This window comes from Lepisma saccharinum, chromosome 19 (genome assembly GCF_977018435.1).
Source record: "Lepisma saccharinum chromosome 19, izLepSacc3.1, whole genome shotgun sequence".
Taxonomy (NCBI): domain Eukaryota; kingdom Metazoa; phylum Arthropoda; class Insecta; order Zygentoma; family Lepismatidae; genus Lepisma; species Lepisma saccharinum.
In genome coordinates, this window is record NC_139247.1 from 44,573,860 (window position 1) to 44,601,035 (window position 27,176).

At 37.5% G+C, this 27,176-nt stretch overlaps 2 protein-coding genes across 5 annotated transcripts in view; one reads left to right on the forward strand and one right to left on the reverse strand.

Annotated features, from left to right (window-relative positions):
* The window catches only part of LOC146002843 (WD repeat-containing protein 91-like), a 59,627-nt gene extending 52,660 nt beyond the window's left edge, over positions 1-6,967 (reverse strand). Inside the window, exon 1 of the mRNA XM_083140822.1 lies at positions 6,665-6,967. Within this exon, the coding sequence (XP_082996948.1) occupies positions 6,665-6,790 (126 nt within the window). The 5' untranslated portion in view covers positions 6,791-6,967. The remainder of the gene's footprint in view (positions 1-6,664) is intronic.
* A 727-nt stretch (positions 6,968-7,694) lies between these two features.
* Positions 7,695-27,176, forward strand: part of LOC146002845 (uncharacterized) — a 38,137-nt gene continuing 18,655 nt past the window's right edge. For 3 of the 4 annotated variants that reach the window (XR_014443762.1, XM_083140826.1, XM_083140824.1), the window contains exons 1-3: positions 7,701-7,994; positions 18,343-18,504; positions 24,172-24,299. Coding sequence is in view for 3 of the 4 variants with exons in the window: in XM_083140826.1 (XP_082996952.1) it covers positions 7,875-7,994; positions 18,343-18,504; positions 24,172-24,299 (410 nt within the window). In the remaining variant the exon portion in view is untranslated. Of the gene's footprint in view, positions 7,995-18,342; positions 18,505-24,171; positions 24,300-27,176 lie in introns of all 4 variants that reach the window. The other variant, XM_083140825.1, reaches the window with a different exon arrangement.

Here is a 27,176-nt window from a genome sequence, read left to right on the forward strand (position 1 = left end):
TTTCGCTCAACAAACATGCATAGAGAGGTACAAAGCATGCAGTCAAATGTACAATATTTACACATTAATAGTGTTTACATCAACAGACAGGTGTTAATGTTTCGACTTTCGAGTTCTTCACGCTTCTTCAAGAAAGTATCTATGCTTGCGCCTCATAACAGCATTTGACCCACATGGAATCGACCTTTATTACAAGAAAGCCAAATCTGTACTGCTTGCTTTCATTAATTTATTTCGTAAGCATACAGAATGGATACGCAGCCATTGATCTAATAGTTTCCAATACAATAACGTGCTTTCGAGCGCGGGGTGTCCTTGTAGTTCTATATTTAAACGCCAGGCTGTGTGCCAGTCGACAAGGTTTGAAACTATACTAACAGATGGTGTGCAGATCGATTTCCTGTATTTCCATGCTACAGCATTGCCAACCCAATGTTTTGGACAACGAATCACAACGCTCTATGGATTAGTTAACTGGCAGTTACTTTCGCATTGAAAAACCTGGTGCTGGTAAGACTGGGTGGTATCTCCAACTGGCAGATAGTTAACAAAGATTACCAGGTCATTGAAAACCCAGCCCTTAATGACAATGAGTTAGTTAGCCAGACAATGAATATCAATATATTTAGACTATACTGAAATACCTTTATTAGCACCTGAAACGAATGTGCCTGGTGGACGATAAGACAATCTGCCTTGGAGTTATTCCTCCAAGGTCTAAAGCCGGGAAACAGTTTTTGTACATCTTCACTAAAAACACATTTGCATTATGGCATGGTTCATCAGATCGCTAATGGAAACAACTTTACTTCTCTAAGAGCAGAGCACTTACAAATTACTGTTTATTTCTGAATTCTTATGTCACAAAACTCACAAAACATTACAATTACATTACACTACAAGAAAGGATTACAAATGGGCCCATGGGCATCTGATGGGTGCGTGATTGCATAGTGATAAAAGAACTGTGAACTAGATGAGAAAAATCTCACAACTACAACAAAATACGGTGGGGGATCGGAAATGGTATGGGGCTCTATGAGTGCCAATGGTGTTGGGGATTTGTGTTTCATTGATGGTACAATGGACCACACACGTTACATCAACATTTTGAAGGTGCACCTATCCAACTCGGTGAACATTATGGGGCTTACTTGTGACTACATCTTCACCCAGGACAATGACTCGAAATATTCAGCCATCAACACCAAGTTCTGGCTATTGTACAACACTCCTCACTGGATGCAACCGCTCCCCAATTGCAAGACTTTAACACTATTGATAATGTCTGATATATTTTCAAAGAACGAAACCCAAAACACCACATTTTTAACAAAAGTGACCTCAAGAACATTTTGTTTGACGAATGGGAGCAGATTACCCAACAACAACAGTTACCTTGGTGAAATAAGTTCCACAGTGGTTGCAGGAAATCAGAGAGGAAATGGGGCCTGAGCAGGTATGAAGGATGACACACACACCTGATATTGTACGCTGCAAATATTACAGTTGAATACTTTTTTAATCTCCAATTACACATCTTGTCTTTTGTTCGCCTTCTGTCAACTACTAAAGGAGTTTAATTTCTGTTACCTCAATTGTTTGCACTAAACGTCTGTGCACATGTACGTCCATCTTCGTTCCTAGGGCCTCCCGGATGGTGCAGTGGTAGCCTTGTAACCAAAGCGTTCCAGGTTTGATACCCGGTGCAGGCACATAGTGGTTTGGATCCCACTTTAAACTGTAGGTCCAGTCCCAATTAGCCTTACTGTGGATAAAGTGGATTTAAAACACCAAATCAATCAAACCATCTTAGTTCCTTTTCTGCTTGTTGTACAGGTACATGTTTTCTTGTGAGGCCTGAGTTGAGTTCAATACTTTTTTAAGTCACTGTAATCAGGTGTTGGAAGCATTTATGGATATTTTATTAATGAACTAAAGGGGCCGTCGACCCACTGTACCCCCTTGAGAATTAAGTCAATTTTTCTTTTAATCGACAGATTTCAATGTTTTACATAATATAAGAGAGGTTCCAGCGTTAGGAAATCACAAATATTTGATCGCAATGTGTGACCCGTGTAAGCACAAGAAACTCCTATTCCAGACTACTATCGCTCATTTTTCCCGTAAAAAATTTCCAAACAGCAGCAAAACTAACACTCCTGGCATATCCTGACATTACTCCGACCCCAATTTTTAACTATGTTTGCCTAACCTAACCTTGCCGTGAATGGTTCGTGGGGATATCCGTGAATGGTTTGTGGGGATATCCATGAATGGTTTGTGGGGATATCCATGAATGGTTTGTGGGACTACCCGTGCATGATGTCAGTGCCAAATTTTAACTGCACATTCGTGATTACGAGGCCTAAATTATTGACTGCGAAATATGAAATAAATTGGCCACACTCTGCTCGCTGCCGTATTTTTAACTTCATCCACACAATCCTGCGATATCGTCCACTGCATTTGACACATTTCTTTTTTCCGGTAACTAAACCATCCTCCTGCAACTCACGGATATACACCTCCGGCTCCCAGAAAGAAGAATGCCGCGATACTGAAAATGTTGATACACTCCCCAATATGAATTTTCAATGAATAGCACTTACCACACTAAAAACGCACGCCCACCTTGCAAACACAATCCCAGTACCATGTGACATGGACCGAAACATCGTCTGCAGTAATCTCGCACGGCCTGACGTAACACCAGGATTACCAACCTTCAATCTCAGATATTTCCAACACGGCTCCAAGTTACAGAACACAAATAACGTAACAACATGTTCCTTCATATCACATGCAGATGGCAACGACGAAAATGACATTATAAACAGTCCCATCAAAAAAACTCTCATTACTCCACTATAACACATCTCCTAAAGCTAAAAACAACACAAATCGTTCTTAAAGAACATAATCTTCATAAATGACACAAAAAAACATCATGGTAACGATTAGATATAGCGGAAACACATGGAATTTAGTTCTTGTGGACTTTCTGAAGCTGGGAAAAGTGTTTTTTTTTTAATTGTGCAAGTTATTCGGCCTGTAAATAAGGTAATTTTTGACATTCATGCATCTCCATTGTATGACAGCTCGTGCCACCATTACCGTCGACTATGTGAATCAAATATTCCGTGCGTTAGATTATGTAACCCCTGTCAGTGTAGCAACCACCCGGTAGTTTTACAAAATGACGTGTGAGCGGGATTTTATTTTCCAATTTAATTTTCTGTTTGCCTAACCTAACTAAACCTAACCTAACCTTCCGTGAATGGTTTGTGGATTAAAAACAATCATTTTTCGGTTAATAAGTGTTAGTGTAACAACCACGCGGTAGTTTTACAAGATGACGTGTGAGCGTTTTTTTTTTCCAATTCAATTTTCTGCTTGCCTAACCTAACCTTCCGTAAATGGTTTGTGGATCAATTTTCGCTTAAAATCCTTTTGTGAATAGTTTGTGTGGCATAATCATAAGTTTGAAAACGCTGCATATCAGCTGACGATAGACGACGTGAGTCAAAATTTGGCCGCCAATTAGCAACGACCAATAAATACTTATAATGTTAAAAATAACGCTTTTTTCATTGAAAAAAAAAGTAATCCCAAGTTGAAAAATGTTCCGCTATGCATATGAGGTAAGTAGATATGAATTTTATTTCAAAATAAACGAGTTAAATGGGCTAGACTCTAGTTTACGTCCTTCTTGCCCGTTTACGTCTTTCTTGCGCACTCCTTCTTGCCCGTTTACGTCTTTCTTGCGCACTTTTTCTTGCCTGTTTACAAAACCGTGCTAGCAGACAGCCGGCGCTCCGGCATCCGTAGGGTAAGTAAGTTTTTCTTTTTACACTTTGTGTCACTAACCATTCACGGGAACGAGGTATGCCTACGAGGTTAGGTTAGGCCTGTTAGGTTAGGTTCCATTAGCACTCATTTCACCCCTAAATATGTGCTTCCTCATCGAAAAATGTCCTCAGTACGTTCAATCATGCATATCCGGACAACATCGGTTTTTCTCGATTTTCTCCCCCAGGAAATTTTTCCTCGTCTTGGGATTTACTTTGTTGAATTCCTTATAAAATAACCTTTCCAACGATATGACATGTATTCCTTAGGAAAAGGACGTAAACTAGAGTCGGTTAGTTTACTATCCTTCGGACACATTTATTTATTTTTACTGAAGAAACTACTTACCGTAATAAGTTCCTGTAGCATTGTCGAACATCGGGAAGGTGTTTTGTGTGATGTGGGAATGTTTCATAGCTGAAATTCATGTTGTTTGTTGAAAATTAATTCTCCGACGGAGAATAGCTAGCCCCACGAACCATTGGTGCGTGGATAGGTTAGTTCTGTTAGGTTAGGAAACAGAGTTAAAATTTGGTGTCGTGTTAGTATCAGGATCTAGAAATTGGAAATAATTGCGAACCATTGACGCTAGCCCCACAAACCATTGGCGCTAGCCCCACGAACCATTGATGCTAGCCCCACGAACCATTGATGCTAGCCCCACGAACCATTGATGCTAGCCCCACAAACCATTGGCGCTATCCCCACGATCCATTGGCGCTAGCCCCACGAACCATTGGCACGTGGTTAGGTTAGGCAAACAGTTAAAATTTGGTGTCGTGGTAGTATCAGGAATATATATATATTTGGTTGTGAAACAAAAAAAATCGCGAAAATCGACAGTTTCCATTCCGAAAACTAACGCCTTATTTTCGCTTATTTTGCAATTTCTAGATGTTCTACACCTTCAGGAATGTTCCGCGAAGCAGATACGTAAGTACGAATGTCAAAAATGGACGAAACGAAAAAATTAGAGGTGTCCGAAGGATAGTAAATTTTTACCCTAGAGTCTTACCGTTAAATGTGTTTCAGCTATATCTAACTAGGGTAACATTATCGTATGGGTAAAACGGATTCCTTCAAATTTCCTTCAAATTTACAGGAGAAAGTACTTACGGAAATCATTTTCTTGAGCGTTTTGGAAGTTCCTGAATGTAGATTTGATCCATTTTAATGTGAATGCGTTTTGTTTTCTGCGAAAATCTCTGTCCGACACGCTGTTTCTGCTCCCTCCATTTGCTTTTTGCATGAGAGTGCAATGTTCCGTGTGTTAAGACGATGCAACCCCGTAGCCAGTGTTTCAGCCTCGCCGTGTTTTCACTAGAACCACCTGTCGAGTTCGGTACAAGCCATTTTTCCCGAATGGGTGTCACTTATCGTACAACATTGTAGCAACATTGTGTTCGGACGTCACAGGAGAGAGCTGTTTTTTACAATTTTTCTTTGTATTTATGCTAATGAAACCTAACCTAACAGGCCTAACCTAACCACGTAGGCATTCCTCGTCTGACGTCAATATTCAAGGTTGCAAGATTGTTGTGCGTAAAGGAAGAGAATTAACAAATTACGAAAGAAAGATGGTTCCGACCCGAATGGGTGTCAGTTATCGCACAACACTGTAGCAACATTGTGTTCTGACGTCACAGCAAAGATCTTTTTCATGTTAGGCAATACTAGCTAACGCGTCTCTTAGCGAAAATAATAATTTTTCTTTGTACCTATGCTAATGGAACCTAACCTAACAGGCCTAATCTAACCACGTAGGCATTCCTCGTCCGACGTCAATATTCAAGGTTGCAAGAGTGTTGTGCGTAAAGGAAGAGCATTAACGAATTGCAAAAGAAAGATGGTTCCGAATTGCTGTGTATGGACAATGAACGTGGTAAATCGCAAGGTTATTTTACAAGTTCTACACGTAAATGCGACGTATTAGCATAATTTCAAATAGGGGCACGAAAGTAGATATTTTCCGGTGAACGAGGTTGCACCACTGCATAAATCGACAAAACACTCTCAGAACGCCCCCTAAACCAGTATGCTATCACGGCCATAATGTGTTACAGATTCGAAACAACAAGTAACAGTAAGTACTCGTAAATAGAGAAATAAACATTATCTTAGTTAGAAATGCATTATTTCGCCTTAAGAAATGTTCCGCAACACGTTAGCAATGTAAAGAAGTCCGAAATATATGATTCGTAGGTGTTTCACCCATACGATAATAGTATCCTAACTAGTACCAAAATCACCTTATCGCGAGGGTACGGAGCGTCGACGGTACCGTACTAAACCTGACCTGCCCAACAACGAAAGCATATTAGGACATTGTAACCCCTCGCACCCCATGCATGTGTAGTACAGTGGAACCACTGGAAACAGAGGCTGTGCAGCCCCACGACTCTTGCGCATCGTGTTTACATGTGTAGTGGAGGGGTAGTGAAGTAAGCTTCCTTTTGGCTCAAGGTGAACAGATGGAGTGGAAGGTGCATGAAGGATTTTGGCTCAAGGTTATTATGATTGAGGTCGTTCTATAGATGGCAGCAGCATCAGGCTGAATCCAAGACAACAGTGTAAACAAATGGCTGACAGGGTGATAGCAAACACTGTGTTTATGGAAGGGAAAATCGTTCTCCAGAAAACATGCAATAAATATAATCACTAAGCTTCTGAAGTATGTGTTAATAGACCTAAATAGGACTCGAACCATGTCAAAAATGCTTGTGTACCATGATTAGTTAGGAATCAAACAATCAGAACTTGGGCCTCCTAATCTCTTTTATATGCCGAGAAAAGTTTTTCTTCCTTTACTTACCCGAAAACCTTTATCCTTGTCGGCCTTCAGTTCTAAGTCGAAAGCTTTTAATGTGTTACTGAATCCACGATAAAGCAGATATTCTCGGATCAATTCATCTATGTACTGAATATGTGACATTATCATGCACAAAATATACCCATTTCACAACATAACGTAAACGAAAACTACTATTGATGGTGACAGCTGATCTTGGCAGACAGTTGCCAGTGATAGCAAAATACTCTTTATTGTCTGTCAACAGCACCGTCTAGTTGGCTGCACTTTTTGACACTTGGTGCAGTGCAGGTGTATCTAGTGTCAGAGTGGTGCAAGGAAATTACGTTCAACCAACTAGACGGAAAGCGGTGTTCAGTTCAGAAGATTCAACAAATGCCTGTCTGCTGCTTTAAATGATTAGTTAGCTGCTTTGATTAGTTAGCACGCACCACGTGACCATATACCAAACATACACCGGTCCGAAAGGTGGTGCAGACACCAAAGACACAATTTGACTCGAAATCAACGACTCGGTGTTGCACCGTGCAACCAACTTGAACCAACTGGACGCTTCGTTGCAAAGAGAGTCAAAGCGAGTCAAAAAGTGCAGCGAACTAGACGGGCTAAATATGTCACAGAATACTTTCGTTTCACCACAGATTAACATAACATGACGCGAGGTGATACTGCGGTGTCAGATTTTGAAACATTATACCATAGAATAATTATACATAGCTGTGTTATATGCGAAATATTGTGTATATATAACAGAAAGTTACAAAAAATTAATAATGAAATGTAACTAAGTGAATCAGTAGCTGAATTATACATGAAATGATGGCTTATTCGTTCTCTAGCAATTTTTATATTTTGTTATTGCAGAATAAATTGCCCATACATTGGAATGGAAATCAATAGCATATGGTCACACCCACGGCCATCTTTGAAGATGACCATGGCACACCCCTAGTTAACATAGATAGAAGAAGAAGAAGCTGGTCTATTAGTCTGTGTTGATATTTATGGATGTTATCTGTGGATCTTGGTCTGGTGGTAGGCGTTGAAATCTGCTCTGTTATGTAAACAAAACAAGACTTTCAAACATTTTCAATTGCTGTATTAAATAGTAAATATTGCACTGTCTTCTTAAATAAATTATATGTACCAGAAAGTTATAGTAAAATAATGATGAATAGTAACTAAATTAGTGCTGCAGAAGTTACATGTAACGATGACTTCTTCGAAATGTTTTGTCTGTTCCGAACCAAGTAGTTCAAACGAAAGCATTCTCAAGGCAGAAGAAAATGGAATGCAGATTCTAATAAAAATGAAGAGTTGCCTTGGCATATGGGTAAGAATTAATGGTAACATTTTGATATCCGCAAAACGTATTTCTTCAATTTTACAGGAGAAAGTACTTACCGAACTGACTTTCCGTACACTTTTGAAAGGTCGTGGAAGTGTTTTTTCCCATCGCTTAATTTATTTCGCCTGTAAATCATGTATTTTTCAAGATTAATGTCTCTCCAATGCATGAAAGCTGTTGCCTCTATGTCCTTCCACTAAGTGAACCAATGTTGCGTGCGTTCGATGATGTAACTCCCGGTCAGTGTTTCCAACCACGCCTTTGTTTTGCAAGAACATGACAATTTTAACTATGGGTAAAATGTTTTTTGGGGCTAACGTCAATGGTAGTGCGACGTATTAGCATAATTTCAAATCCGGGCACGAAAGTAGATATTTTCCGGTGAACGAGGTTGCAACACTGCATAAAACGACAAAACACTCAGAACGCCCCCTAAACCAGTACGCTATCAAGGCCATAATGTGTTACAGATTCGATACAACAAGTAATAGACATTGATATGCATTATTTCACTTTAGGAAATGTTCCACATTCGAAAATAACACGTTAGCAATGTAAACAAGTCCGAAATATATGATTCGTAGGTGTTTCCCTCATACGATAATAGTACCTAACTATGTTTGCCTAACCTAATAAAATTTTCGAATCCGCAAAACGTATTTCGGTAAGAATTGACAATATAGAGAAAGTCTCCAATTTTGTTACTTTTCGGTATACTAACTAATTTTGGCCTCCTAATCACAAATCTGTTGTAAAAAATCGGGGGTTACGTCTGGAAATTTTACATTTTGATGAAACATTGTTCGTTAGCCCCACGAACCATTCACACGAGGTTAGGTTAGGTTCCATTAGCACTCATTTCACCCCTAAATTCATTGAAAAAGTAGGGTTTGCACTAGAATTGAACTTCATAAATCATTTTCTTGTAAAACAACGGTGTGGTTGGAAACAATGACAGGAGATTACATTTTCGTTCGTAAATCTACGCATATACACTTATATATAAAAAAAATTCAATCTGCTTTTTTCAAATATCCAGATCTGACCCCCGGTTTTTTAAAACATATTCGTGATTAGGAGGCCAAAATTATAACTTGACAAGTTTAAAAACAAGACGCTGCAATCCATTGTTTGCGCACATCACATGACATTTCCCCACTCCATTCTCTGCGGCGACGTTCATTTGCAGTGTTGCAAACTGGAGGGAGCTGAATCCTCTGAGAATTTTCAATGAAATTTGAATGTGAAAGGCATGAATTAGTATCCTGTCACCTATGCTACCTATTGATTGCGCTAAATTCTAAATACATTTTGATATTTTCCCTTTAAACCTTAAATGAATTAAGTTATATTAGGGATATTTCTTACCAGCATAAGAAATGTATGAAATAAAACGATCCTCACTCATCCGAGTCTGTGTCTACCGATGAATCTGTGTCCGTGTCTGAATGGGCTTCACCAAGTCTAATTATCAGTTCATCTACATGCTCGTCCATAAGTCCATCTCTTTCAAAGTAAAAATCTTGCAGCCAAGATTAAGAGCATGAACATTTCAATGCTTTAGAAAAGAACACAGGCAAGCGTGTTATCAGATTGCCTTCTCGTGGTGATTGTTGTACGATAAACAAACGAACCACCACCCCACTCGGTTTAAAAAAAGAATGAAATAAAAAAAATAAAAAACTGGACACTGCTCGATGTCGCATTCAGAAAATGAAGTCATTCGCCCTGTAGTTTCTCTTCGTTATAAACCTTAACGCACGTGCGTAATACTACAGTTTACGATCGGCGCACCGCATGCATTTTCAAAGGCCGGATTAAATAAAATGAACCACTGATATAATATGAGCCTGCATGCACCGTCACGCTAAACAGTGAAAATTGTTTGTCATATTTGTTTTAGCTTAATTTTGCTGAGTTGGCACCACTGGTACTCTCAACGCCAGACCAGTGAGTAGAACAGTGGTGGGAAGGATGACGTAATACGAAGTGCTCCACAGCGATCTGCTCATATCGGGACTTAACTTGTCAGGCTATAGTTAGTATACCGAAAATTAACAAAATTGGAGACTTTCTCTATATTGTCAATTCGCTCCCGTATTTCTTCAATTTTACAGGGGAAATTACGGTAATTATGCGATAAGGCCAGAACATCTCTCATTCAATTATTTCGTAAATTTTAGCATTGATACTTACCTATTCTGCATTGCAGAAGTTTCTTTAAGGTAAAGTTATGCCTTTTTCCATAAAATAGTGTCAACATTTCATATTACGAGTCATTATTTGTCTTCCTTGTTCCGCTTGGGTAACAGACATTATGGCATGCACTCGTCATGGATCATCGCGCGTCGTGCTTGTGTTTTGTCGATTTAGAGTGGGTATGCAGTGTTTCAACCTTCTTAACTGAAAAATACCTATTTTCGTGTACATTATGTCATCACAAACCATTGGCGGATTAGACCCAAAAAAAGGGGGAGGGGAAGGGTAAATTGATCTCTTTCCATTTTGGGGTCAAAATGTTATGGTCACCATCTGTACCCCTTCGAGAAAATGAAATATTGTGCATGTTTTATGAAGATTGTTGTTTACGAACATTTTCAGTTGTTTTGGGTACCAGTTCGGTATGGGCCCAACTCTCACGCATTTATTTAGTAATTTTTAACATTCTTGCTTACCTATTCTGCATTGCGAAAGATTTTTCAAGGTGGTACTTTGCTTTTCTCACGAAAATAATTTCAATTTTTCACATTTGAAGTAATTATTTTTTCTTCCTTTTTTTGCTTGCGTAAAACACAATATGGCGGGCACAGCTTGACTAGCGTTGTGGATCGTCAGTGGGTATGCAGTTTTCCAACCTTCTTAACCGAAAAATTCCTACTTCCATGTTACTGATTTTCTACTTTACGTTAACATAGTTAGGATGAATAGCCCCACGGACCATGCACGTGTAGCCCCACAAACCATTCACGGATAGCACCACAAACCAATCATGAATAGCCCCACGAACCATGCATGTGTAGCCCCACAAACCATTCATGAATAGCCCCATGAATCATGCATGGCAAGGTTAGGTTAGGCAAACATAGTTAAAATTGTCATCTTCTTGCAAAACAATGGCATGGTTGGAAACACTGACAGGGGGTTACGTCATCAAACGTACGTAACATCAGGTTCACGTAAAGGAAGGAAATGAAGGCAACGGCAATTGTGCATCTGAGAGATATTTCTCTTGAAAAATACATGAATTCCATGAAAGAAAATACCTCCACGAACTTTGAAAATGCTACAGAAACTCATTTCCATAAGCAGCTTCTTCTGTAAAAATTATGAAATACGTTGGGCCGATATCGAACTGTTGCAGTTTTTAGTTTGCAGAAATGTGGTATTGTCAGACAAAGTATTTCGTTTACCTTTGCGTGTTTTCTTACCATCAAACAGAACAGCCCGAAGACTTCATGCAAGTGAATGCAGTTGAGACTGCTTTATACATAACTCAGTTCTGTGCAGTGTTTGAATGAAGCTTTTTGCTTTTGGGGGGGGGGGGCTGCACTCAGGGGCATATTTGTGACTTCATTTTCGAGAGTATTTGGGGGGGGGAGGGAGCGGGTATGGATTAAGTCTACTTTATACACAGATAAGCTAATCAGAACTTTTTTGTGTGCAAATTTCATGTCACCAGTCAGTGAACTTTCTTTTGCCAGGGATAAAACTTTTTGTTTTGGGGGAGGATCCCCATCATCCCCCCCCCCCTCTGTTAATTCGCACACTGGTTCTGTGTAATTCTGTTTTATATGTAAATGACTGTAGGCAGGCGTTTATCCAGGATTTTTCCCTTGGAGCAGGTGTTGGAAACTTTTGGTCGGTGTAAGTTTGGGGATGTTAAGTGCATATTTTGGACCGTTTTTAAAATGTTCGCCCTAATTCAATCTGTTCGTATATGTTTACAGAGATTAACCCCCTTTCCCTTCACGTAACATTTCAGAAGAGAAAGAAAGGTCATATGTAGGAAAAGCTGGAAAATACATACATATTTGTGATAATGTTAACATTTCAGCCTAACGTTTCGAATATTGCTTTCTGATAATGTTCAGTACTTGATTTAATCAATCATTAGATAAAACACAAGAGATGACATTGAAAAACATAAAATTTAAACATTTTAATACCAGGAATCATTTCATGCAATTCTTAAGCTAGTTATAAAGAAATTAGAAACATTTGTGCAATATTTTTTAACTGTATTTGTATGTTTCTTGTCTTAGGTGTAACTGTGATTTCATCTTGGGAGGGGGGGGGGGGCAATTCATTGATGAAATATCAGTGCATGGGTGCATGCAGGCTTGCCTGTCTGAAGTAGCAGTAATAAGTACAGATATAATATGACTCTTGAATAAATTATCACACTGCGAGCAAAGCAGCAAGAAAATTTTTAGAACTATTTCTGTGCAAACTGATTATGCATATTATTAATTTAACATAGCGACAGTATCCCACAATGTTTACTTTTTAGCACATGCACTTGCCCCTGTTAATGTTGAAGTATTGTTATTATATTGTTGATATAAAAATCCATATTTACACCCCCCCTACAGGGGGGTCCACTTTTCTGCATGGGGGTGTCAAAATTTGGGAGGGTGTTAGGGGGTGTGGATAAATCACTGAGTAGGTCCCGGCAAAATATAATTTAGAAATGCATTAATTAAACCTTAATTGTACAGTCACGGACACTTCTGGGTTATAACAATTCCATTAACTTTCAATGGAATCGTTACAACCCAGAAGTGTCCATGACTGTACATAATGCATTTATACATAATTTGGTGTTATACATACTAATTTTCATAAAATACATTTGATTTGTATGTAACTACGACAATGTACGTATGTGAAGAATGCCACATTTTCTCCATGCCCTCAACAGCAGTGTTGCAATCTGCGAATATCAGTGCATGGAATAACTCACATTTTCTCATAGATTACAGACATACGTAATTGTAATAAATAATATGTCAGTATGGTAGAAAAGATGGTAAATAAACAAAAGTTTCCTTCATATCCTCCAGTTACAGCGTACGTGGAAACTACTCGGCATATGGGTAAGAATTATTCATACATGAAATGTGGATTTAATCCGGTCTTCTTCTTCTCTCACACACACACATCTACCTATATCACTTGAACCGTTTCCAAACTTTTTTTCTATCCCATTCATAGAAGTGACAGTTGTTACTGGTCGGCCATGAGGAAAAGTTACATGCATGAGCTGAAAGAAATTTATACAGCACATGTCCCAATGGCAGCTCGTGGTCTGAAGTTATGGGTGTGCACCCAAATCGTATTAAGCAATTTTCATGCAAGAGATACAACCATGAAGTAAGAAATAAAGAAACTTACAAACATTAATAAAATTACTGTGATTTACATAAATTTACACATATCTGTTAAAGATTAAACGGGTGTTGGATTTATTGTTATAACACCATTAAGCCTTGTTTCCATGATTATGAAAAACTAAATATGCTGACCAAGGCAGTAATTTATTTTATTAAAAACATAAACTAAACGTAACGTTTCAACCTTCTAGCAAGGTCTTCTTCAGACGCTGTATCAAGTACAAAATTAACAAGATACAAAAACAGGGCATTATATATACACAAACATTACTCCCTCCAGACTATTTAGAAAGTTGTTTGGAACTTTCTAGCAGGTGACTTTCACTTTCCAACTTAACTTTCACCTAAAAGGCTAAACACAATTACTTCCATATAGAATGTGGTTGGACTTTTAATCTCACGCTCTTTTCCCTTCATTTTTCTTCCTTCTCCTCTCCTCTTTCTCTCTTGTCCTTTCCACTCTTTCTAACATCTTCTTCCATTCTTTGTTTAACTTCAATCCCCCATTCCAGTTCATTGTGTCTTCTTCACCTTTCTTCTCTATTTCCTTGGCTTCCTTCCATTTTCTCACTAGCATTCTCTTCTCCCTTCCTATCTGCTTTGCCTCATCCCACTCTATGTCATGTCCTGTTTCTCTCGTGTGTTTAAATATTGCATTTCTTTCTCTCTTAAGTCGTACATAATCCCTATGTTGTTTCAACCTGTCTTTCAGCCTCTTTTTCGTTTCTCCAATGTACACACTCTGACATTCTTTACATTTCACTTCGTAGATAATCCCTTCCTCTTCCTCTTCTCTGTTTTCCTTTTTCTTGTTTGCATTCCTCGCTATTCCTAAGATGCTTCTCCCTCCCTTCCTGTAAGTTTTAATTCCCGCTTTCTTAAGCACTTTGCATATCTTTTCTGTGGTCTTCCCCATACTCCTTATTCCAAACCTTCTCTCTTTTTCTTTCTCTTCCTCTTTTTCTTTCTCTTCCAATTCTTCCCTGACTATTTTTTCTTCCTTCATCTGTTTATGTCCAGTCTATCCTGTGGCCACGGTGGCTCAGTCGGTAACGCATCTGACTACCATGCTAAAGGTCCCGGGTTCGATCCCCAGCCGGTTCAAATCCGGGAACTTTTCTAACGATGGAAGCGGCCCCGGCGCCCACCCAGCGTCGAATAACATGGGTACCTGGGGGAAACCCTGGGGGGAAAGGCAGTCAGGGGCGTGATGCTGATCACATCACCCCCACTCGCGACTGGATCAAGAAAGTGTGGGGCGTTACCCCCACACCCCCTATACGCCTTCATGGCGTGGTGCTATGCACAGGGGAGCACTTTACCTTTTTTTACCTATCCTCCTTCTCATAGCCATTCTTTTCCAGCTGTTTCCATAGGCTATTTATTTTGCCTTCTTTTTCACATTCTTTCATGCATATTTTCTTGATTCTGTCCTCCTTATTCTTTATAAAATTTATTTTTGTCACCTCACTTACATCACTTCTTTTGTGGCAGAATACCCCTGCTGCACACTTCTTCTGATGCCAAGCGGTTTCAATTTCTTGTCCTCTCTTCCTTTTCATCAATATATCTAGAAAGCTTAACTTGTCTTCTTCTTCTATTTCAAGTTCCAATAATATCCCTCTTTCTTCATCTTGTATTTCTTTGGCAAAAATATCAAGCTGCCTCTTCGTTCCCTTCAATATGCCAAAACAATCGTCCACATATCTGCAAAACAGAATTATTTTGTCACCTCCTTTTTCTATCACTTTCTTTTATCATTAATTCATAACCAATTCAGCCAATGCTGGGCTTAGACTGGAACCTATATTTAGTCCTTCACCCATTAACATTATTTTATCTCCCATTATACTGTAACCGTTATTCCAAATGGTTTCCAGCGCCTTCACTACCCTTTCACTATCCCATTCTCCTATAATTTCTTGTCCCATTCTCTTTTTAATAATGTCCAAAACGTGTCCCCTCTTGATGCTCGTGAACATACTTTTCACGTCTAAGCTAAACATTGTCGTCTTCATCTCATTTAACTTAAGTCCTTTTATGAGGTCTACTACTTGTTCACTGTTCTTAACTGCTCTGCTTTCTTCCTGTGTTACTAACACGTCAATAACTTTCTTTAATTTCTTTTCTAAGGGTTCCAAAATATTGTTTCTGCAGTTCATTACTGGTCTTAACTTTATCTCCTCTTTGTGTATCTTTGGAAAGCCTTTCAAACTTGGTAGTCTTCCTGTTTCCTTTATTCATTTCTTGAATCCTCTCCTCCTACAATCTTTTATGATTCTTTCTTTTATAGTTTGTTCTTCTCCTTTTCCACAAATCTCCTCATATCCATTTTCCTTTAGGTCTTCAAACTTCCTCTCGTACCATTCTCTTTCCATCACCACAATTGCTCCTCCTTTATCTGCCTGCTCTATCACCACATCATTTCTTTTCTTAATTTTCTTCATCCCTTCCCTTTCTTTTTGACTCAAGTTATCTACTTTTCCTTGTTTTCCCATTTCTTTCTTCAGTATGGCTGCTGTTCTTCTTCTAATCTTGTCTCTTTCTGGTTCTTCTTTTATATGGAGCACCGCTTCTTCAATGTCATATATGACTTCCTCATAATCTACATTTCTTTCTTTAACTTTGAAACCTCTTCCTAGTTTTAAAAAAGCTTCCTCTTCTTTTGTTAGGTCTACATTCCCTATTACCACAACTCTTCTTCTGGTATCCTCTTCTTCTTCCTCTTCTCCTCTTTCTTCTTTCCATCCTAGTCCCTCTCCTTTCTTCTTCAATTTTATTTTCATTTTCTCTCAGGTTGGAACTGCTTACTAGAAGGTTGAAACGTTACGTTTAGTTTATGTTTTTAATAAAATAAATTACTGCCTTGGTCAGCATATTTAGTTTTTCATTTATTGTTGTCAAGAATTAATTGAAGTTACTGCTGAATAACTTAATAAGCATATTGTAAAATCATATAGTAGTTTAAGCCAAGAGAGTATTGTTATTTTGATGTCATTATGTCGGTATTAAATAAATGCATACTCACATACCTACAATAAACATATTCTTTAATGGTCAGTAACATTCAAAGTATATTTAAAATAGGGCTATTATTTTTTGTAATCGAAACCCTAATTATATAACATGACCATGATTTACATTGCAGCAAGATGGAAAGTAGGAACATGCCCGTGTGAAAATTTTATCTCAAGCCGTTCCTGCAAACAAGGTAGCCGATCCAAAGACCACTTGCAGAAAAACATTTGTAATCTATCTAGCAGTTCTTTATTTCTAATGACCGACTGACCAAAATATAATCAAGAGAATAATAATAAATATTAAAGAAATCAACAGTACTCCTCAGTCAACAATGCCCTGCTTTGCACTTCAGAATGTTTCTTTCCCTTCCTCCATATCCATATTATTACTGCAGTCGCTGCACGTATTATAGCTAACTTCCCTCCAAATATTCAACAACGTTAAATGTTACATATATGCTTTCGCTGTGTTCAATTTTCTCTTTCATCGTGAAATCAAACACTTTGCACTAAAACAGGAATGAGCTTTTGACAGTGCAACAATTTTGGAATGCATGAACAAGCACCAATGAAAACAGCTGACTGGACGACATTCCCCCGCGTGTGTTGATCGACTACAGCTCCACAAGGACAGTTTATTTTGTCCAAGCTGCACTAAGCAAAGGCAATGCAAGGCATTGTTTAAAACATGCATTTCGCTTTCAGTTTTACTGCCTGAGGTCCACATTTCCTAATATTCTATTTTGTATCAGATATATGATATCAAGGTATACCATATTAATATCAGGATTGGTCATTTTGCCTGTGTTTTTCGAAAAAAAAGAAGACAAGATTTTTTAAAAAAAATTTTTTCAGATAAAGCCTGAAAAAACCTTTATTTCACGTTGAGCTTAAAAATATATATTTCATTTCTAAAAATGAAATACCCAGTTTTCAGGTACTAATGTATTGGTACATTCAACACTATTTAAAATTTTTATTTATCACAAAAATTATCATTACTACCTGAATAGAAAGTTTTCGCATTTTCTGTCAACATAATTAAAGAAATTATAATGTTATAGTCATGTTTGATGGGGCAATGTTTATCATCTACTACAAAGACTTACATGACCCACTGGGATAAGAGAAATTACAGCCATTGTTAAATCAATGATAATAAATACAAAATGACAGTGGTTTTGAGCTGTCAACATGTAAGACTACATCATACAAAATTGAATTTAGAAAAAAAAATGTTTTACCACTTGATATGGATTGACCATTGTGGGAATGTTGCTGTAGTCTAGTAGATATTTCATATTTCTTCCCTTTTTGTTTCTTTTTTGTGTCCGTAGGCTATTTGTGACAATGAGGGTAAACAATAAATATTAGATGAAAATGATGGAAGCACATTCACAAATAAAAACCGCTACTCAGGTTGGAACTCGAACCGAAAACCTTTGGTTGACCAATCAACATGCATGGGGTAGCTCATATTACTAGCAAGTTCCATAACCATATTTTATGCACATTAATGGTATTATTTGAATGAATTTAATTTGAATTTATTACTCCATATAAACCATGTACATTGGTATTTGCAAAATATAACTACAAAATTTCTATAATTTACAATCTAGATATTCACTAACACTATAATATTCCTTATTAACTTATAGTTCTTTTTAAATTTGTTTTTGAAACTTGTCATGTTCTACGTTTGGTGGTCTCAAATAGTGATGTACTTGAAATACTGTGGATTGTATTAAAGATTGAGTCACATATAATGATGTTTTCCTTATCTCTGACAACACATTTAAATATGCACATATGTACACATGAAATAGAAATATTGGTCAATAGTTTTTTTATAGTTAATATTTCAATATAGACATAGTTTTAATTTATCACAAAAATCTCTCTTTTTGTTTCTTTTAGGCAACGACTCTACTTGATTCCTCAGAAGTTGTGTGCAAGCACTGTATGCAAGAGATTGATAACTTTCACAATTTCCTCCAAATATGTGTTAATTCTGATATGATTCTAAAAGATAAGACCCCCATAAAGAGTGTGAAATTCATTCAAAAAGAGGCAGAACAGGTAAATAATGTTTTTTTACAATGATGTAGGTTAGGTTAGTACATGTTAGGGACACTGAATCGACAGGTGACATGTATCAGTTGAGGACTTCACCAATCGAACGCATGTTTGTGCAACTTGTCATGCCATTACATTGTGAAACATTACTGTTGATCGGCTCGTTCCCAAGTGGCATGCATTGCATGTTGATTCTTTCTTCCTTACTTTTGCAATTCATGCAACTCACTATGATTTGGTCGCATTGCATTGTGACCATTCTCGCTCTAAGAACTCAGGTCGTTGAGTGCACTGCTCAAGCTGATGGACGTTCATGCAGTGATCTACAATTGCAGCCAGCAGAACATTGTCCTTACTTAGTGTAGAGGCTTTATATCATGTGTAACTCAACTCAAAAGTATTAATAAATGCAGTGAGTACTTTGTGTTTTTTGATTGCTATATCAAGGAAGCAGTACTTGGTTTTACAGGGTGTCATTTTAATTGCACCCACAAACCACAGAAACATATAGACGACATCAAAACAAGCAAGTTTTCTCATTAGCATTTTTGTCGTTCCTAGTTTTGGCGCTACAGATGTTCGTAAAAGCCTGTTTTGCTGCCTGTATGCTGTCAACCCAACACAACATTTGATCGCATCTGTGACACAATTTCCTGTCATGAGGCAGTGTATGCTAGGGTTGCAAGGAACACACATAATCGCTGAAAAATGATGCATCCACATTATGTCTGTAAGAAAAAGTGAGGAACGCATTCAGTAATCCAATGGTAAGTAATTCAGTGAAACAAGAATTGGTGGGAAACAACATATTTAAAAGGATGTTGTCTCTGAGTTGGTCCCTTAGCCTAAACATCATTTGTTTGCAAATCTCATTGCCCGATTGACATCTACAGGTTAGTCTATCAACTTGTCCTGATACTGGTTGTCTGTGGCACACTAAACTGTTAAAAAATATTTTAAAAAATCAATAAACAAACTGGGTTGCCAGCATACAGGTGCCAAAATGAGCCTTTTCAAATATCTGCAGCTCTGATGATGCCAATAGACTCCAAAAATGCAAAACCAGCAATTGATCTTCTGAACCGTTACCTTGATGCTATATTTAAATGGTGTAAATGTAATGGTCTTTTAATTAACCCTGGTAAGTGCTACTTTACACTAATTGGTTCTAGTGCTGTTGTAAATAAAATTCAAATTAATGTGTTATCTATTAATATTAATGATGTGAGGGTTCCACACTACAACTGTTAAGAACCTAGGAGTGATATTTAATCAGAAACCTGATTGGCAAAACCACATAATACAAAGCTCAATAGCCTATGATATTCTTAGATCACTCTATAAATCATCACATTTACTTTCAACTGACGTTAAATTACGTCTCATGCAATTTCTTGTTCTTCCCATCTTCGATAACTGTGGTGAACCATCATGACGTTAATTTAACAAAATAAAATAAAAAAAAGAACAAAGAATGCTAAAAATTGTACAAAAAGTACAGAATTCTTGCATGTTTTCCACTTAATTTGAAACTAAGGGATCATCTACTGCCTTACTTAAATGGCCTTGAATTGCTGAATATGGCACGTTGAAGAAAACTACATCTAGCCTGCACAGTATTCAAAATTGTGCGAACAAAAACACCGACATACTTACATGACAGACTCAAATTTAGGCATGACATACATGACTTGAAACACTATGAAACTTCTCCTGGACAGTTTTCAAAATCTCTATTCCTGTCATCCTTCAAAGCTGCTCTGCATACTGTGGAATGCACTGTCACCACATGCTACCTCGTGTGCAACATTCAACACCTTTAAAAAGGCAGTGGTACACATGTCTAGATTCAGCATGCTTGCGTTGAAATCGAAACCAAATACGTGAGCATATTTGAACCAGAGAATGAGTAAAATTGTCTTTATCTGTTTCATGTTGTTAGTTACCAAAATATTTAGTGGGGATACATATAATTGAATACTTATGTATGTTAGAGTAGTGCTGTATTTTTTCTATTTTGTATTGTTTCTTTCTATTTTTGTTTGATTGTACAAGTTTTGAAGCTTCAGCCACAGGCTGAACTTTGACCCTGAATAAGGAATTTCTAATTCTAAAGCTGGGAACCGACGACAAAAATGTTACAGAGAAAAGTTGTTTGTTCTTATGTTCTCTGTATGTTTCTGTGGTCTGTGGGTGCCATTTAAATGACACCCTGTATAGTGCACATTAACATTGCATAAGCTAAATTTATTGAGTGCAAAGTTCAATGAAACAGCATGCCAATCAAAATAATTTGAACAGTATGATTTTTACAGATAATTGTGTTTTTCTGAAAGAAGAAACAAAAAGTGGAACATTTTACGCTTTTTTCCTCTTGTGATTTACAGCTACAAGGATTTAAACACATTTTTGGATGTAATGTTTTAGGAGAACACATGTTCCCTTCATGAGATAAATTCTAGTTATAACATAATAACATCTCGCCCATCCTTGAATACTGCTCCCCAATTTGGCAATGGCCTCAAAAACCAATCTTACCAGAATAGATTCTGTTCTTAGTTTCTTTCTTGCCGTTGTTCGCCATAGAACACCTTCTTTCCGACATGTATCCAAATCAGACACCATGGCTGGTCTGAATATACACTCTTCATCCTTTCGTCGTGATCTAGCTGACATGAAATTTTTATACAAGATGATAAATGACAAAATCAGAACAGATCTCATAATCAGTGAATTCACACGTAGGGTACCCCAAAAGCAAATGCTATCCCTTCTACAACGCTCCTTGTTTTACAGACTGCCAGAAATCTACAACAATATTACTGACCAAGAATATATAAATCTATCCCATTTTATTATTGTTTTTATCTTTTGTTATTTTGTGTTTCTACTTTATGTTGTTTCAGTGTAAAATGGCCAAATAAGACTGTATCTGAAAGTCTGAGTAAATGCATCAATAAATAAATAATAATTGGTAAAATTGGGAATCCAACACATGATGTATTTAAATTGTTCAGTGAAGCACACTCTTGCATAAAATACACTTGTGAACACATGAACATCAAAATAATTTGCAACAGGCTGTCTACCCATGTGAAAAACCTGGAAATACAGAAAAAAGGCAGGAAATCCACTTTTTTCTGCAAGTCATGAAAATGCCAGGGAAATTATTTACTTTTTTTTTTTTTTGAAAATTTGAAATTAAGTCAATCCTGCCACTATCACTTTTAAATGTGAAGTGAATGTTCTAAAAACTTGGTTAAGTGGAATTTTGAGTGTGGCGTTAGCCAAAATAGAGTGACCTATACATGAATTGTCCTAATGGCTTTTGCCTGGAAAATTTTGGTTCCTGGTCTGGAAAACCTGGATAAGTCAGGAAATTTTGTTTGTACAAAATTTGTAGACACCCTGTGGGACAATTATTCAAGTGTCAGTCCACAGGAAATAATTGAGCTGCAGAAAAATACATCCATGTGAATTCAGAACATTCCTATGTAACTTCATTTTTCCACAAAGTGTCATTGAAAGGCTGTAGGTTCCTAGAGACTGGATATATCTCCTCACGGTGCAGTGCAGGTTGTCCATGAATACAGTGTCTGCACAGCACATCTTGCTTGGATTGCTTGCCAGAAGACAACTATATAATACTGCAAGGAACCTGAGAAGATATCTTGCAGCAGCGACCAGAGTACACATCTTTCAGCAAACTGTTGCTTGATGACTGCGTGAACAAAAATGTATATGACTGTGAGGCTGTCAGATGCATTGTCTTGATGCCTGGCTAAAGTTGAGGCCACCTTGCATGGTGTAATGGAGTGACAAGCACTGGTGCTGTGTCCTGTTCTCAGACGAATCCAGGTTCTTATTGCAGAGTGATTCACGGCATGTGTACATATTGAAGACACATGGAAGTTGATATAAGGATGAGAACAACATTGAACGTGATCATTTTGGAGGTGCTTGAATCCTTGTGTGAGCTGGCATTATTCTGTGCTCTTGTTCACATCTCCATATCTTTGATAGAAATTCTATCAACCCAAACTATTACTCGCCGGGACAAAACATCTAATAAATCTATAAACTAGAAATCACTGACTGGCCAGAAATCCAACAATATGCTCCTGCAGCACATTGTTGCAGGAGTGGGATGATGTTTCTCAGGCACAGCTCAATACTGTTATCCTCAGAATGCCACATCGATGTACAGCATACATTGCTGTCAGGGAACATCATATTCCATGATTATGTTTCCGTGGAGGAATCAAATTTGCTTTTATACCAATCATTGTGAGGTTCTACAGTTGCTTTTTTCCCTCATTTTGACATTTGCTTTCTGTCAAAATTGTTAGTTTCCTGTGTTTTCTTATCTTTTTTAAGTTTTCACACACCTATGTAAACCAGGCCTCCCCGATGGCGCAGTGGTAGCGACACCATCTTGAAATCAAGAGGTCCCAGGTTTGATATCCTGTGAAGGCACATAGTGGTTTGGATCCCACTTTAAACTGTAGGTCGAGTCCCGATTAGCCTTACTGTACATAAAGGGGACTTAAAACACAAACTCTATCAATCAATCATAACCTATGTAAACCAAATTGGTGCACATGGAATAGCTGTATGTGTCTGATGTGCTATGATTCTTAACCTTTTCAGTCCCAAGGCCATTTTCACTGGTAAGCCTCTCGGTCCCGAGCCGATTTTGAGCAAAATGCAGAGTTTGAATTAAATGAGTGTAGATCGGAGACTAATTGCCCTAGAGAGATGAGTGATATACCATTGTACGTGGAATGAACCAGAGATTCAGACTATATGAAATTTATGCAAATTCGGCATATATGTGGTGGGAGGGAGGGGGCTAACCCTCAAAATTCCAAAATTTCGGAAAAAAAATTTGGTTCCCTCACCCTCTCCCCAAGAAAAAAGTACATAGTGTCGACATGCACATGGAAATGATCACTGGCATGTAAGGAACTGAAAAATATTTGCATTATTATCATATGACCAATGTAACTTGAGTTGTATCCCCAAAAGGAATGGAGGGGAAAGGGGGAAAATCCCCTGAAAATACTTTTTTTTTAAAAAATGGGGATTCGCCCCCCCCCTGCCCCCCCAAAAAAAGGATATGAAAAGTTCAAAATGCACATAGAAATTATCGCTGGCATGTAGGAAACAGAAAAATATTTGCATCATTGTCGTATGACCAATGTAACTTGAGTTGTACCCCCAAAAGGAATGGTGGGAACGCCACTGATTCAAGCTTCAAAATGCAGCGATACCTTGAAATTACTATAGCTCAGAAACTAAATGCCCTAGTGATATGAAAGATATACCGTTGTACACAGAATGAATTACAGATTCAGACGATATATAATTTATGCACATATACATATGGAGGGGGAAAGGGGGGAAATCCCCTCAAAATTACTTTTCTTAAAAAAAATGGTTTCCCCCCGCCCCCACATCATAGCTGAAAAGAAATCAGCATCCATAAAAATTATATTTTTCCTCAATTATGGTTCTCATATTCTCTTCATCAGATTGTGGACTGTAACAACTCCAATTAGTTTTCTTATACATTGCAGTAAGCATTCTGTAGCTATAATTAGTTGCAATTTCAATGACTGTAATAATTTGATGTTACATGTGTGTGATTGTTTTCCATTATTTTTCCAGGCCAATGTGGTGAGTGAAACTTCAAATGATGACAGTGATTCCAACCAGTCTAAAGAAAATGACTCTGCATTGGTTGATTCTAATCTCAGTTTTGGAAGTAACTCAGAGTCCCAAGAAGGAATATCAAGGTATGTTAAGTGATTCCAAATAGCAAGTTATCAGTAGGGCAAGAATTCTGGACTACTAAACATGTGGCCATTCATTCTCACTATAAATGACCTCCCTGATGGCACAGTCTCCCGATTAGCCTTATGTGAATAAAGTGGACTTAAGGACACCAAATCAATCAATGGAACAGAACAACTCCATAGAGGATTATCCTGGTCGTGGATCCAGGCACCACAGCCTCGTTGTCCTGCTGGAAACAGCTATTGGGGTGTAGTAAGGGTGCATCGTTGCCTTGTAATCAAGGGGTCCCATGTACGATACCCGGTGAAGGCACATAGTTGGTCGTATCCTACCTTAAACTGTAAGTCCAGTCCCGATTAGCCTTACTGTGCATAAAGTAGACTTAAAACACCAAATAAATCAATCATAAGTATTAATTCCAAATGTCAGGATTGTTAAAATGTAAAAATTCATTGTTTTTGTTGTAAATGTGTAACAAATCTTTAGTAATTCAGAAAATTTTAGATATTTTTTTTGTTTGTTATATGGTTTGGTGTTTATTCTATAGTTACTTTGTTAAGAATTTGTACATCAAATTCAGAAATTATTTTTTTTACATCATAAACTATCTGAGTCCTGTTCATGACTCTTTTCTCAGATAACATTTGCTTTTTATAACCTATTTTACTGTATAAACTTTGTATGTACAGTGTATTGTGGTAATTTGGGTTAAGGGTATAGAAGGGAGGATACTAGTGCTGAAGGTCATGGATCCAAATAACCCCCCCCCCCTCAAATTAACCAATTACAAGTCACTAGGTTTGGAGGTTATTTGCCACACTGTTGTATGCTACCTTAGATCTCTTTAGAGAATCAGCAAGAAGGAGGTATGCTTGATTGGACACAACCCATTGATGGTTTAGCATAACAATTTGTTACTGCAGCAGTTAATAAATATACCATCCAAATTAAACTAAATCAAAATCCTTCAATACATGACGTACTCCTGGATACTCAACCCTAGACAAAACACTTTATCGCCAAGAAATGTCTAACTACACATTGTAATTAATAGTATCTACCAAATGAACCATTTTTGTATGCTAATGCATTATTTCCTAATTAATAATGGAAGGTGTTCTGCTGTTGCACCAATCATTAATCACAAGTTATTATTCTTATGTAACAAATGATAACAGAGAATGGTGATTCAATTTAACAACATTTATTGATAGAATGGTTTCACAGAACATATGAATCATCAACAATCAATGAACAATTAACAATATTGCACAATCCTAAACACAACAGATGTGCATATCCAAACTCATGCATGTGTTAATCATTTTTGCACTTTACTAAGAATGTGTAATTTTAGGTCAACAATTAACAAACACCCTATTAATAGTTTATTTAAAGACAAAGATAAACTTTTGAATTTGATGGTCTAGAACATGGATTTTACTACTACTCATTCTTATTGCGAAATTCTTATTTCCGCTTCATTTACTTTTATTGGTGCTCTTTGCATACTACGCAAATTTTACATGTGGGAGTATCTAAATTCACAGATTCTGTTTATGTATGTCGACGCTTCACTTGCTTACAATGCACATGCAAGCCACTATTATTCGCAAAACATGCCCATACGTCACTTTTCAAAGTAGTGTGGTTTCAATGTAACGTGAAAGTTTTGCTCGCATTAAAAATGGTTCAATTGCTACGTAGTCAAAACTGATTTACTACACTCCCTAACCAGCACATACCTCAAGGTTCATTTGCAGCTTCTTTTAGAAATCATGACAGTGTGACATAACCTGCACCTTCATTATGTAGAACCAATGTTTCTTCCAACCATTGTTTACATGACTATGTTCATGCCTCTTTTGGGTCCTGTCAAACAGCAACCCACCATATAAGAATCCAATGCTTGGACATAAAGGCATGTTCCTCTTCACACAGAACATAATCGTGACGTAAGACAGTATCCCATGCAGACTCGGCAATCATCGGTGAACACCAATTCTGTTACAGTCAAAAAATGCCCAATTTCATTGTACCAACCTTCCTTCATATTTCCTATCTTCTTTCCGTGCTTATCGTTTGGTACAATTTAGAGTATGCATCTCAGCTTTCTTCAAAAATTACAAGTTCAAAAGGCATGGAGCAAGATCAAAGACGTATTACAAACTGGCAAATGGACATTTCCACTCAATTTTTTTTACAACAATTTTAAAAACTACACCCTGGAAAAATGACCCCTGCAAGTTCTCATGTTTCTCTGCATCTAGTTTAAGGCAAAAACGAGACTTCCAAAGTTGCTTCGAGCGTCCAGTTTACTGCGGGTAGCTCGCGGTGAGCGAACATGTGCAGCAGTTTTACAAATCTGTACAGATTTAAATAATGGAAGAAGGAGTGATAGTGGAAAGGAAAGCTATGCTTTGTAATGATCATTCATCCATGAAATATCCCTGCTGCTCACGTGCAAGATGAATGAAAGGGTTCTGCTGCGTGCGTGTTCTCAGGTCATGCGAAAAATGTTGCTTGTAAAATTGGTTGCTGACCAAACTTTCAAAAAAATATATTTGTTTTAAACTTATATTTATCGAAATTTACTGTAACCTATGTAGTGCAAAATAAGAATTTTCACATTCTTCACTTTATTTATAAAGCCTATTTTACTTTATTTTCCATAAAGCAATTTCAGTTTGTGTTTCATTTCTGTTGCACAAGTTATGATCAAATATTCTTGGGCAATTGAGAGAATACACTAAGAACATTACATCAATTGCACAGTACATATTAATACTTAGTTTATGTATTACAAGGAAATAATGTGTATAACCAAGGGCGTATTTAAGAGGGGGGGGGTTCAACGGGTCCACCCCCCTTTGGTT